This window comes from Pezoporus flaviventris, unplaced genomic scaffold (genome assembly GCF_033815535.1).
Source record: "Pezoporus flaviventris isolate CSIRO_AGI_PZ_B2104156 unplaced genomic scaffold, CSIRO_AGI_Pfla_v1 ptg000007l, whole genome shotgun sequence".
Lineage (NCBI taxonomy): Eukaryota > Metazoa > Chordata > Aves > Psittaciformes > Psittacidae > Pezoporus > Pezoporus flaviventris.
The window spans coordinates 25,984,365-25,999,980 of NW_026892555.1; the positions used below are offsets into that span (position 1 = coordinate 25,984,365).

General features: G+C 35.2%; 1 protein-coding gene across 2 annotated transcripts in view; it reads left to right on the forward strand.

Annotated features, from left to right (window-relative positions):
• MMP16 (matrix metallopeptidase 16) overlaps nucleotides 1–15,616 on the forward strand; it is a 201,730-nt gene that overhangs the window by 103,995 nt on the left and 82,119 nt on the right. For both annotated transcript variants that reach the window (XM_061448176.1, XM_061448177.1), the window contains one exon: nucleotides 6,059–6,181. In XM_061448176.1, coding sequence (XP_061304160.1) covers nucleotides 6,059–6,181 — 123 coding nt within the window. The remainder of the gene's footprint in view (nucleotides 1–6,058; nucleotides 6,182–15,616) is intronic.

The window sequence follows — 15,616 nt, forward strand, 5'->3', positions numbered from 1 at the left end:
GAAGGCTTAAAAAAGTGAGGAGACAGCAAGAGTTTCTTCTCTCTGAGAAGTTCAGTTTTAGCTCTTGCTCTACTAGAAGAACAGTTTTGCTGCCTATTTTTATTTTAATCTTCTCAGATTTTCTTTGAGTCTAAATTGTTTTAATTCTCTTGACATATATAGCTCCTCAAGATTCACACTAATGGAGCTAGGAGCGGAACTTGATGTGACATACTCTACAGATAGATTGCATTAGTCACATATAAGCCCCCTTAATGAGTACTGATAAAATATTAATTTTGAGGGGCTGCTGCATAAAAGATTTCTACAAGTTCAGAAACAAACAGATGCAAGACAGGCAAATTCATTACCCATATTCACCCTTTTAAAAATGAAAACCAATTATTTTAAAAAAAGAGTTTGAACAAGCAATCAAGAGCATGGAAGACTTTGATCATGTTATTAAAAGCAGCTATATTTGGAAGAAAATGGAAATTAGTGTTTTATTTGTCGATTCCCCCACAGATGGAAGACCATATTACACACTAAGTATAACCAAATATCATGAGCATTAATTATTACTATGGACAGAAGTCTTCAAGTCATTTTGAGAACAATTACACTTAAAAAAATATTTTTAACATATTAAAAAAAGAAAAAAATGTATGTGCCAGAAGTTGTTAATATTTTGCCTGATTTCTGTGCTAGAAAATACTGAACTTGGTACTAAGCATGTAATAATTTCTCTAAAATTCTGACTGCTAAACTTAGCTCAGCTAAGATCTAAGTGATAAATCTAGTGGTAGTCCAGCTCTTCAATGCAAATTGCATTTTCCCTTAAATTTTACATGAAGGTAATTTCCTGAAAGCTAGTAAACAACTTGCACAAAGGCTTCTGTTTGATTTACTTTGGGATTTATACTGTGTGTGAACCACAGTCCCAGTCTTCATGTAAGAACAGTAAGAACATTAGTGGGCCAGACAGCACAACAACATGGAACATCCCTTGCCCATCCAAACCAATCAGGAATCAAGCATAATGTTCTTGATAGGAACATACCACTTCAAAATCAATGCAGGAACAAATTGTGACTGCTTGCATTTCATAATATTATTTTGGGCTGTGTTTTGCTTTCCTAAAAATGGATTGTCAGTAGTTCTAGTAGGTTAACACAATGTTGAATTTTGAATCCATGCTACCTACTGTTCTTGACTTTTTGTGTTAAATCCTAAGTCTAAACCATTCTATGCTAACATTATTTTCTGTAAGATTATTGAACCTTTGACATAACTGGAAAGGTTATTTCAATGACAGCTTTGAAAATTAACTTTCAAATTCACAACTTGGAATATTGATATTTGCCTGCACCTGGTTTGCCAGTGAGCAAACCTTCTTACTAAAATAGGTCTCTGTCAGTTAAGCTAAATAAGTTAAACTTTTCTTTATGGGGGGAGGCAGTTCAATTGATTTGAAGTCATTGTCCTTGGAACAATACAACTATAATCTACCTGGACTTGTGTAAAACGTTCGATGCTGTCCCACATGACATCCTTGTCTCTAAATTGGAGAGACATCAATTCAATGGATGGACCACTCGGTGGATAAAGAACTGGCTGGATGGCCGCACGCAAAGAGTTGTGGTCAATGGCTCAATGTCCATCTGGAGACCAGTAATAAGTTGTGTCCCTCAGCGATCGGTGTTGGGACCGGTGTTGTTTAACATCTTCGTCGCTGACATGGACAGTGGGATTGAGTGCGCCCTCAGCAAGTTTGCCGATGAAACCAAGCTGTGTGGTTCGGTTGATACGCTGGAGGGAAGGAATGACATCCAGAGGAACCTCGACATGCTTGTGAGGTGGACTGATGTCAACCTCATGAAGTGTAACCATGCCAAGTGCAAGGTCCTACACCTGGGTCGGAGCAATCCCAGGCACAGCTACAGGTTGGGCAGAGAAGAGATTCAAAGCAGCCCTGTGGAGAAGGACTTGGGGCTGTTGGTTGATAAGAAAATGAACATGAGCTGGCAATGTGCGCTTGCAGCCCAGAAAGCCAACCGTATCCTGGGCTGCATCAAAAGGAGCGTGACCAGCAGGTTGAAGGAGGTGATCCTGCCCCTCTACTCTGCTCTCATGAGATCTCACCTGGATTATTGTGTGCAGTTCTGGTGTCCTCAACATAAAAAGGACATGGAACTGTTAGAACAAGTCCAGAGAAGTGCCACGAGGATGATCAGGGGACTGGAGCACCTCCCGTATGAAGACAGGCTGAGAAAGTTGGGGCTGGAGAAAAGAAGGCTGCATGGAGACCTCATAGCAGCCTTCCAGTATCTGAAGGGGGGCTATAGGGATGCTGGAGAGGGACTCTTCATTAGAGACTGTAGTGACAGGACAAGGGGTAATGGGTTAAAACTTAAACAGGGGAAGTTTAGGTTGGATATAAGAAGGAAATTCTTTCCTGTTAGGGTGGTGAGGCACTGGAATGGGTTGCCCAGGGAGGTCGCGAATGCTTCATCCCTGGCAGTGTTCAAGACCAGGCTGGACGAAGCCTTGGGTGATATGATTTAGCGTAAGGTGTCCCTGCCCATGGCAGGGGGGTTGGAACTAGATGATCTTAAGGTCCTTTCGAACCCTAACGATTCTACGATTCTATAAGTGATACGTTATATATACAAGACCTTGACATTTTTGTGCAGTGTTTGCAGCAAAATACAATAGTTGTTTTTACTTTATTCCTTGCGTCTTTTTTTTGATGTAGTGATGTCACTTTAAGGTGAGAACAGTGATCTTTTGTCATATTTATGTCTTCTTCTTCAATGTGTGTGTGCAGTTTCAATAGCATAATTTAAATATATCCTATCATTAAAATGCATGGTAACTGCATGCTGATCTAACATGCACTGCAAAAAAAATATTACTGACAACATGTCTAAAAGTTTTCAGAGGTCTGAACCAATTTTAATCTCATTTTACTAAGAACTGCCATTTGGTCTATAACTAAAATCTGCTTCTTTCATTCAGTTTCTTTTCTTATTAGGGCAAATTAAACTTTTCAATAATATTTCATCCCAGAAGTTGCTAACATCCTCTTTGCTGAATCGACACTTCTAAAAAAACAGAGGAACCTGTAGGTTCTATAGATTGTGGAGTACTGTCTTTGCAGGCACAAGGGAAAGAAGATTGTCTTCCATGAAGATACAAATGGTAGCCAGCTCTTTTATGTGCCACACACACTTTGTAATTATTCTGACCAGAAATTACAGAAATAGTTACTTGTTTCTTACTTGAAACCGGAGACTGAACTCCAGGTCTTCAGTTCTGGCAGTCAACTTTGTAAGTTTTGGCTTCCACACTTTTAACTTGATGTATGTGTCACCCATGAAAGTTTTTACAGACACCTCCATCAGTCTTTATCAGTGCAAATGGGGTGTACTGCCATCTTGGTACTATCACTAAAATTTTTTGGTTTCCCACAAGCTGGTGAGCTTAACTCCTACTTACACATTTAAGCAATACTTTGCTACAACAAACATCCATGGCTGCAGCATATATGAAATGTGTAAGTCTGGCTGTACTGTTAAACCTCTTAACACTGATTTATTAGTGTGGCTGATTTTCTCTGGATTATCCCATCTCTGAAAATTCATTCTGTATGCCATATGGTTTGTCTTATATTAGTAGGTGTAAAACTTACAATGCACATCTAATTCTTTGAGTACAGAACTGAAAAATCAATTATTTCATTTTGGAAGGGCATGTAAGGATAGGGGTAATGGCTTTAAACTGAAATAAGGTAGATTCAGATTAGATATTAGTAAAGAATTCTTCACTCTGAGGGTGGCGAGACATTGAAACATGTTGCCCAGAAAAGCGGTGGCTGCCCCCTCCCTGGCAGTGTTCAAGGCCAGGTTGGGTGGGGCTTTGAGCCACCTTGTGTAGTAGAAGGTGTCCCTGCCCATGACAGGGAGATTGGAACTAGATGAGCTTTAAGATCCCTTCCAACCCAAACCATTCTATAATTCTGTAATTCCTTGTATTGTGTAGTTTTTTATATACACACACACTCCTCCTTTGTACTGTAAATATTCAATTTTTTTTTTTTTTTTCATTTGGACAAAGCAAGATGGTTTTCTTCATTTTGCATATACTAAGAATATCTACCAGGAAAAAAAAAAAAGAAAGATAGTTGGCTGGTTGAAAGTGTTTTTGAGTTTTTGCTACCTGCACATGTTTTCAAAGGACTCTACATTCTGAGATGACATTTCAAATGACTTTTCTGTCATCCAGTCATACACACAAACAGCTGCTGTGAGTATATTTATTTATGAAACAAGACTTAAATGCCATCTTAATGGTCAAAAATTCATTCATGCAAGTCTGAATATAGGGTATGACTACTTTTGTGGTGAATACCATTGAAAAACTATAGCTTTTACATCAGTAATTATTTGGCATGATGGAAATAATGTCAAATGAACTTGGAAAGTAACAGAGGAGATTTGTCTTATGCAGTTGTCGTGGTTTAAACCCAGTCAGGTAACTTGTTCACTCACTCCCCTCCTTCTTTCCCTCCCCCTACTCCCAGAGGGACAAAGAGGAGAATCGAAAAGAATGTAACTCCCACGGGCTGAGATAAGAACAGTTTAGTAACTAAGGTATAACACAAATCACTACTGCTACCACCAATGATAATAATGATAAAGGAAATAACAAGGGAAGAGAATACAACACCTCAGCACCAGCCGACCAGTAACTCGCCCCAGCCCACCAGACCAAGCACCCACCTATACCTCCTCCACCCCTTGCAGACTCCCAGCCCTTCCGGCTAACTCCCAGTTACATCCTGGGCATGACGTGCTGTGGTATGGAATACCTCTTTGGTCAGTTTGGGTCAGGTGTCCTGTCTCTGCTTCCTCCTGGCTTCCCCTCCTCCCTGGCAGAGCATGAGGCTCACAAAGTCCTTGGCCAAACCAAAACATCCTTGTTATCAGCTCTGTTCCCAGGCCGAAAGTCAAAACACAGCACTGCACCAGCTACCAAGAAGGAGAAAAATGACTGCTACTGCTGAATCCAGGACAGCAGTCAATGTCTTTATGATGGTAAATTCTTCTGCAGCTATTCAGCTCGCATAAAATAATAACTTCAGCTGAGTTTTGTTCAGTTTAACTCTACTAAATCCTTACTCTGCGAGTGAGAAATAGTTCAATGATACTACTGTTGAACTTACGCTTTTGAATTAGATATCATCCTAATTCTGACATATGTAGAATGCTGGCAAGTTCAAAGTTTTTGAAATATTGGGAAAAAAAAATGAAATATTGAATATCACTGTGAGAATCAGGCAGTTCTGTGGAAAGCCTGGTGCTGCTGCAGTGGTCATTTTTGTTATTTGCGATTTAGAGCTTTTTCAGCCTGATTTTGATTTAAATATACTTAAGCAGAATTCTTGAGTTAAATATCCCCACTAAGTGCTTACAGCTGCAATTAGATACTGCTCATTGTGTGAAAAGTGTAAAAGAAGAACTTAATAGTATCATAAAATCAGTAGTTTCAGTAACTTGAAGTAAAAAAATAAAATTCTGGCAGTTGACTGGGCTCTCTAATTAAAAGAATTCGAGACATTTAAATATACTGACAATGAGACAAAAAAAGAAGGATTAGAGAATACAGAAATTATTTTAGGAAGTATTGCTTTGACTGATCTTTGTATATATGCTTTATCTTCACCTTCAGGAAGCAAGCTAGTAATATGGATTATAATTACCTTGAATGAATCAGTATAAATTATTGCTGTGAAATTCTCATCCAGTTGTGAAGTCTTTGTTCAGAGGTTATAGCAAAAGAAAAGTAGGAAAAATAGCAGCAAAGAAATTGCTTTCTGAAGGTCATGTGATACAGGGAAGTTCTACAAAGTATGCATCTGATAACAAAATAACTGTTCCTTTTGTTAGTCATTGTTGCATGTAGTCACAAAATTGATAAAACTGTAACTTAAAAAATTACAATATTTTTATTAATTCGATTCAGTGGTTACAATTTGTCTTTCATGTTGCTTTAACTATGTGGTGTGGTTTTCTTGTAGCTGGATGAAGAAGCCTCGATGTGGTGTGCCTGACCAGACAAGAGGTAGCTCCAAATTTAACATTCGTCGGAAACGCTATGCGTTAACAGGACAGAAGTGGCAACACAAACATATCACTTACAGGTGCCAAATATATTCATATAAGTATATAAATGCCACTAGTAGTGCTGACTTTTAATTTAAAGTATATACTAATTTCTGAAATATTTTTTAGTATTTTGAGAAGTTTATGATTAAAATGTGATATAAAAATGCTGAGTTGAATACCTCTTGAATAAGTATGTATATGCTGCACAAGAACCAAATTATTTTTGTGGATTAAAGTTGCATGCATTTAGTAAATTCTCTGAAGCTTTCAATGTTTATTTAACACCCAATATTACCTTAGAAACCTCTTGAAGACTTCTCAGGGAATGTTGCTCTGAAACTAGGACTGCTGTAATAAAACTCAGATCTCTAATTTCAGTATGTAAAACAAGTTACTGAAAGGAGGTGGACTTTGCAAAATATAAGTGTGTACAGGTCTCTTCTAAGTACAAGTGAATTTGATTATAATTTGGTGAGTCACTGACCCAACCATTTCCTGCTGACATGATGATGGGCACAGGGGTATGTCCCGAATTTACTTCAGTGTAACTCTTGCGTCTGGCATGTAGTTTGTACAGTATGTTGCCTACTGTCAAAACTGATCTCGCAAGGTAGATGCAATCTCTGTACTTGCTAGAGGTCTGACATGCAAAGGAAGTGTAATGCACATAATATAAAATAATATAATATAATTTGTCCATAATTTCAAGGATTCCAATACAGCCTGTTTGAAAATTTGCACAGGCTTATTGGGACTCCTGTATTACCTAACAAGGGAAAGTTCTGAGGGATAATATAGTTTTCAAATTCATTGACTGCTGCTATTATTCATAAACCATATAACTATTAAATTTTAAGTTCATAAGCTCTAATGGTCATATAGACTGTTTTTCATACCACAATGAAGAGATAATTTTGTTAGTAATCTGTGTCAATACTATCTGTGGCTTAAGTCTGAATTAGAGAATTCTAAGACATTACACACTGATATAACTTCAAGTTATAGAAAACTGACTGACTTGAAATTAGTATGTTTAGCTCATATTGGCTATTGGAGTCCTTTATTGTTAATGTAAGTGTAATGCATAGTTACTTAGAATAAGAATGTCCACCTACAGCACTTAACATTTATCTGCATTTTAAAATTTAAATGTAGTGTGCGTGTGTGCAAAAATGTGACAAGGCATGCATGGTCACCTACCAATGTGTGATTTTTCTGTCACTCTGATTTGTGCAGTGTCTTGTTCTGTATTCCATTATAGGATTTATTTACAAGTGTCTAAGTCCCGCCCCTTGTATATATTCTGTACTGTCACACAAGGCATTAATCACAATAACAAATAAGGCATTATTCACAATAACAAATAAGGGTGCCCAGTATTAAGCTATCAAGCAATCTTTCTCACTTTGAAGAATTTATAGCAATTCTTTACCTCCTGCCTTCTGTCTTGTAAAATGTCCATTCTCTCACTTTGACAAGTCCTCCAATCAACCAGATCTTTGAAGTTAATAAACCTGTAATATTTTTTTGAAGTGAATTACAATCCAAAAAGTATTTAAAGTAGAAAACACAAATGTTATTTGATTAAAAAATAAAATATTAATCTTTCTGAATTAAAAAAAAAAACAACTCAAAGCAAATAAGGACAACAATAACAAAAAAAATTCTTTACATGCTTCTTGTTACCTGCTTTGTTCTTTCCAGCAATTCCTTGCTTACAGGCTTAATACCACTTAACTGAATGACTATGAAGTTGCTTTATTCCCTAAAATTTTGATCATATCTCTAGTATCAGTTTTCTGCTTACTTCTTCTCAGTGTGACTCTCAGTCTCTTTATAATCTGCAGGTTTCCAGCTGCATTCTGTGTCTTCCTGTCCAGAACCTTGTAGTCTAAAGTGTGTCCACTAAGCAAGTTTAGTAATTCCTCCAAAGAAAAAAGTGATTTCTCGCTCATTTCAATATCTGCTGCTTCTTCCACTTTTCTGGAACCAAAAACACAGCCAAAACCCCCACAAAACCACCCCCAAATCTAAGCCATATCCCCTCCCCTAACAGAAACACAGAATAAACAATAAAAAGGATGCCATCTATCTTGCATATATTATCATGGAGCTTCACTCACCACCTTTTCTGAACAGGAAGGGCAAAAAAATGTGTTATGTGGACATATCCATTATGTTGAAAAGAAACCAACACATGAGCAGAACTTGGACCTTAACAGCACTCAATGGGCTTTCCTAAAATATTTGGGTTTGTTTTTTTTTTGTTGTTTTTTGTTTGTTTGTTTTTGGGGGGGGGGGGGGGGGGTGTTTATTTTTTTTGTGTGTCTGTTTGGTTTGGTTTTGTTTTGCCAAGAATTTTGCTTGGAGTAAAAGGAACGCAAGCTTTTCAAATTTGCTTCTTTGTTGCTTACTTCAAGAAAATAATACTGTAAATGTATAAACTCTTTTTTGGACTCAGTGAAATCTGCTGATGTGGAGCTCTTCTTTGTATGCACCACTGTCAAGTAGGTGCAATTCCTGTGCTGAGGGGAGTCCACTGAATCTGTATTTACTATTAACCATTTGCTATCTGACTGGCTACTTAGTCTTGGAGTATATCCTCAGATACTCTATTTAAATGAAATAATTATCATTTCAGGCAAAGCATCAAGACATTTTTAATGGAAAAATATAATTGAGATCACATATAAATGCATTTTAAACTGTGCCTATTTGTGTTTTCACTCTAGCCTTTTTTTGTCCACCACTTATTTTTTTCCCCAAGGTGCTCCTGACACCTGCTACATTTAAATTAGCTAATGTTGTTCAAAATATATTTCCTCTTAGCATGTCACATATAATGTTTTTTCTACATTTCCATATTTTTAATTTTTCAAGTTGAAATAGCTCCCCAGAATCTCAAGATGGAGTTCCAAAGTGTCTTACTATTTTAATTCACAGTAATTATGTCCTTTCTGAACATATACTACATTTTGGCCTTATGTGATAATTACATTTATAAAACCGCATTTGTCTGCAGACAGCATCAAAATGCAGAGTTCTGGTTTTGGGAACGTCAGCATGGAATGGGCATTGTGCTTCATTGATTATACTTTCCCTCAAGGAATGCAGCTTTCTGCTTATTTGAACTAGTGAATAAGGTGTTGGTTAGAATTTCTTTTTCTAATGAAGTTAAACAGCAATATCACTTACTGGATCTTCTCTGCCTGGTATAGTTCTTGCTGGCATACTTTGTAAACGTTATTAGTACTAATGTTATATACGAACATGACTTTTACAAAGAGAGAAACAGAAAGCGTTTATACCAGCCAGAAGAGTATGGCAGTGAACAAGAGCATCTAGGATATATGAGAATTATAGCCATATTATAGAACAAGCTACAAAGATCTTACTGATATAGTCTTTATTCTTCCTTAATGTTTTAGACAGCATCAGGTTACACAACAATATCTGTGAATAATAAAGCAATGAGCTTTGTAAAAATAGAACATAAATGTTTATATGTCCTTTTTAGACAAAGAATTATTGAATATAAAGCTTTTTCATCAGAATTCTGGGTATACAGTTGACAATTTTAACTCCAGCAGCCAGTCATTGATCAGATTATTCAGTCTGAAGAACGCTTTTATGAATAATATTGGAGAATGCTCTATAAAAGCCAAGTTTTGTCTTGAATTACAGGCATTATGTAGAACTTACAAAAGTGTAAAATAAAATAAAACAAAAAAGTTAAGTATTAAAAGCTATTCAGCAATATTTTTGCTATTTTGAGGAAGAAAAAAAGCCTAATTTGATGATTTAGCAATATGTAATAACTTAATTGCTGGAGGTAATTTAGCTGTGGTTGAAAAATACTTTCACACCAAACCAACCAGAAAAAATCTTTTACTTGATGTCAGTGGACTTTGGGTCAAGCCATTGATTAATGTTTTTTTCCTTATCAACAAGTTGGATGCATCCTGGATTTCAGCTCTCCAGAAACCTACAGAAGATGAAAAGTTTGGACATGTCTAACTTTATGCTGTCCAGTTAAATGAATTAGTGCTAGATGGGAGCTTCAGTATGCAATTAAAAATCCTCTTTTTCTTCTTAATAATAAACTATGTTATTTGTATGATCTGAATGATCCATATTGTGTGGAATATGGAAAGAGAATTTTTCTTAGATGTTTAAAAACTACACTGAAAAGTTAGAAAATACTGAATTAAGAAAAAACATACAGAATACTGTTGATTCAAAGTATTAACAAGATTCTTTTAATAAAATAATAATTTTAGTGTACAGCTACAGAGGATTATTTAGAAAATACTTTCTAAACCAAGGAATTGCCCCTTACTAAGAATACTTGTCACAAAGTGAATATATGATGAATTTCCTTGGCTGCATTTTGCTCATGAATGAAAAAAGGTCAGCTCTGTGTTCAAACTGAAATGATAACACAAACTTTGCATTATGATGACATTTACACTGAATTAGTTTTTTAAATATATGGCTATACTATTTCAGCATTAAGACATGAGGATTGTCTTTTCACTAAAAATGAAAAGCAAAAATAAGTAGAAATAATGATTATCTTTTTTTTTGTCATTGATGCCAAAAACATTCTTACTTGAACAATTTTGTGAATAGAAGAAATGTCTAAAATCTTTATATGATAGCAATAGTCTATGTTTTGATTCATTTGTATCTGACTAATATATTTTGAAACACACCAGAAGCATTTACAGGATTGGGCTGCACTTTAATATATCTTTTTCCCTATGTACATATACGGCCTACAAGACCTACAAATGGAAATGCTTAACAATGTGCTTTAGAATCCTACCTTACCATTTTAAGTAATTAAAAATGTTTGTAGTTCGTAGCTCCCTGATAGCACAGAACACACAGTAGTATGTAAAATGTGTGCAGATTTATATTGAGAATTGATACCTCCAGATGTGGAAAGCATTCAAAGTGACATGGTGAACAAGTTTTCACGGTTCTCTAATAACAGATGTTTTCAAAATGACCCACCCATGAGTACTTTGCGTTCATACTTACATGTTTTGCTGGAACTCTGATGATTTACAGCTGCAAATCTAGAAAAGTAGTAATTTGAACAAGACACATTGCTTGTTTTCTACAATAAAGTTCTCATAAACTGTTAGACTACCATAGGGCTTCAATCCTTAAAGACTAATGGGACAGGGATTCCTGACACTAAGCATTAGCTTTCGTAGTAAGCATGGATGCAGTAATAGATGTTAATTAAGGCTCTATTAACATTCTTAAGTCATTATAACTGCATCTCCTACCAGTAAAAGATGCAATTCCAGTGAACCTAAGGATACACAGGGAAGTTTCCTCTGTGTGATATCTGCTAGTGTAATTTTAGGCACTGTTTAGGAATCTGAATAAAACGGAATGTTTCAAATGCTGAATGTTGATTTAAGCATATTTATCTCTCTGGTAAAGCTTGATGCTTTCCCAAAGTCCAGCTTAATGAAGGTTATACCTGCCCTTTTGTTTAAAGAAACATATTAGTATTAATATATACCTTAACATTTCTAACCTCTGAATGGAAGGAGGAAGAACGTGTAAAATATACTTAATAAAAGATTAAATTACACTGTGGTGATTCTAAAATTTGTGCAATGAAAAAAGTCTATGTAACTGTGATTGTGAGAGAGGATTCCTACATAGCAATCAGTTAAGCCAAATGGCTGTGCTCTTCCATAGTGTAAATAACAAAATAATGCTCTTCATTATATTTATTTTTAGTGCTCTTTCATAAAAAATTGAATATTATAGAATATCTACTCTCATTTCTTTAGTATTTGCCTACTTCAGCAATCCTGAAATAATGAAATATTTTGATATCAATATGCTGTAAATGTAAATGTTTATGTTGCATTTTATTATAAAATAATAAATTAATATAATTTATAAAAAATAATATTATTTTATAATATAATATATCGATATATTATATATATTATATATTGTATACATTATATTATATTATATTATAAATATATATTATGAATATATTATAAAAAATAATATAAAATAAACAAAATAGTAAATTATGACATGGGATACTTAGAACACCTTTCCTATAAAAACTTTTTCTGTGAAGTACTTTGCTAATCTTGGTTTCGTATGTTGTATAGCTCAGCTTTTGTCACTTTTCATCTCCTTTTAATGAATTATGGGAAGACTATTATCCGTGAAACTAAAGAGGCAAGAGAATTATGAATTCTTTCTAAATGGCAGCAGTAGGTTGACTTTTAATGTGGCCACAGAACAAGAAAATCAAAAGCAATAGTTCTGACTTGGGTTTAACCAGCTGGAGCAGGAGCTTTACGAACCAAGATCACATTTTACCTGAGAAACATTCTTAGATTATAGCTACAAAGACTTAGCAAAGTGAGACTGGAAAGAAGTTGAAGCTAAGAAAACCCACATCAGTGAGACATTAATGAAGCAACTTGATGGAAAGTATCTCTGGGAAAATGATGGTGCAAAATGAAACACAGCTTTGGCCAGAGGTAAACTATTATTTTCAATAAAAGTAGCACTGGGGTTAAAAAAAACAAGAAAAAGCTTTCATCCAGTTTAGGTTTGATTTACAGCAATGGAAACGAGAAGGTAGTTTCAACAAATTATTCAAACTTAAGCTGTGTTTCAACTAATTTTATCTTAACTGTTTCATATCTAATACAGATCTATAATTGGATTACTTCAAACAGATTAGTGACGGCATCTTTCTGCCTACTTAGCTGAATTTCCTGCTCTTTTATCTTGTGTCCTTTCTTTATTTCTTTAGAATGGGATTTCCAATTTGTGACTTTGCTCCAAGAAAATCCTGGCATATTTGAGAGAAATGGTGTTAAAGAAATATTTTCCCTATTTATGTTTAATGGATATATATATACATGTTCTAAATTAAAATATCATTTTGCATCATTATCATTACTTAGTGATTATAAAACTGCTCATTACTATTCATTCAAATCAGCACAACAGGACAGGAAGTTATTGTTAATCTTGAACTCTAGATTTAATGAAGAAATGAGCATAGAAACAATTTTTAAAAGTATTTATTATATACAGTGGAGAATAGAAGTATCAAGGTCTGCAGACCATAAAGTAGTTATTAAAACTCTTGTGGAGGCCATTACTGCTAAGGGAAGCAGTAATAATAAGCTTTATGGATTTCAAGCTTTGTCTAGCCTTTGCTGGGTCTAGCTCAGCTCCGAAGGTTTAGCTTTCTATGAAGAATTGTAGCAATTTATGTGAAAAATATAACGAGCTGTTCTACTGACAGCTCGGGAAGGAAAAAAGGAAACAGTGAAATTTAATGGCAAATATGTGCTACTTCATGTACGGTATTTAAATTTCAGATGACTGATTTTACACAGCCAAGTGAGGTATATCCTGGCAGCCTTGCAAGGCTCCTGAAGCTGTTGCAGCCAAAAATGTGTCACTGAAACATGGATAATTTTTTTGAGGATATTTTGGTGAAGGAGGGAAAGGGGAAGGAAAACCTGAAATTTTTATAAAATCAGTAGGACTCAGAATTTCAGAATAAAACAGAACTCCTCAGGCATCTGTAGAAATAGTAAATCAGTGTGAAAAGAGTGTATCAGTGGTGAAATCTTGTTCTTGTGAGAGACATGGATTTAAAGCTGTAATGCCTAAAACAACTGTAAGGTTGAAAACCATGTTTGCATCAAATGTCAAAAATAACCACAAAATACTGTATTCAATTGTCTGTGTTTGTCTATGAACTGCGGTTTTCAAAATTGATACAAAGCATCACTCAGATTGCTAGTTTGTAAAAAATTTGCACTGAAATGTTTTATCTTATACATCATCTTTTGTTTACTAGAATGCTAAATCACTACTGATTTAGTCAAGGTCAGCATTGGATCTTTCTCTCTGTTGAACATGTTTTCTGTGAAATAATCACCAGACTTAGAGGTTAGGAAAATAATACTTGGGAAATACTGTTTTTCATTGTGATGGCCTTTGTCTAATGCTGCCATCTTGCAATAAGAGTGTTCTCAGTTGGCATGTCCTTCATTTATTTTTATTTGAGCTCCATTATCTGTACATGTTGAGAGTAAGATACCGATTTCCTCTTTTTTTGTTACCAGTGATGTTTACCACTATTTCATGTGACTGTTGGCTTTGAGATGTTGAGCCAAATATAACAGTAAAAGTGTTCATGGAAAACTTTGCTCTCGCAGTGATATGTCTAAACTGAAGATTTTTAAGAGATGGGTCCTAGAACCTTTGGTAGTTGATAGATTGTCTGTAAGGATTCATCTTCTTACTGTACTTTCCCTTTGGAGGTTATATAATCCACATCATGAAAGAAATACGAAATAACTTGGATTCCATATGTCTACATGGGTGAATTACTTAAGCAAATTTCCCACCTAGACACCTTCAACATTCACGTTGCACACACTGTTGGATTTTGCCGTTTTAGGATTGAACATGTGTTGTGTTAAACACATTAAAATGGACAATCTTTTTCTGGAATTACTCTTATACTGGAATAACTATTGATTTATTTTTATTCTTTTAGGGCTATGTTTTTCAGTGTAATCTTGCCCTCTCTGGGAGGTTGTTTTGGAAGCCAGAAATCTGTCTTATTTTAATACAGACTGTTGCTTTGAAAAATCTTTCTTCTTTGCAATGAATCTTGAGATTTATTGCAAATAGGATAGTATTTTAAAAGTTATTTAGCAGCTTGAACCCCTAGAAAAGGTCTTCATCATAATTAAACACCCCTAGTTAATGTGTGTGAAATTAGCACAATGGCTCAGTTTTTCAGTTGTAATCAATGACTAAAACTTAATTCTGTACCCTGGAAAAAGCAAGAAAATGTGACGTGATAAGGTTTAAAATGTGACTCAAACCCCTTTTAGACCAAGTAATTAATCAACTTACCACGCATACAAAATTCCAATCTGTTTTAGCCATTTCCTCATGTCATATATACTAGCATAAAACCATCCTTTTGTTCTATTTGTGTAAACCCCAGTGTGGGACTTTGATCCATTACTATGGTTCCTAAATACAAACCAATAAAATAAACCTGTATCTTTCAGATGAACTTTTCCTATGTCAAAATGCCAGTTATACTCTGTTTTCTATGAAAGCCTGTTGATTCATGTTGATTTGCTGTATTCATTATATGTAGTGAATAACAGGCTCATGTAGCGATATGTAAAGAGGGAAAGGTTTTGCACTGAGAGAAGGTAGATTTAGATGACATTAGGAAGAAATTCTTTACTATGAGGGTGGTGAGACACTGCCACAAGTTGCCCAGAGAAGCTGTGGGTGCCCCATCTCTGCCAGGGGCTTTGAGCAACCTGGTCTAGTGGAATGTGTCTCTGCCTGTGGCAGGAGGTAGAGTTGAAATGATCTTTAATGTCCCTTCCAACACAAACTATTCTATGAGCTGCGCT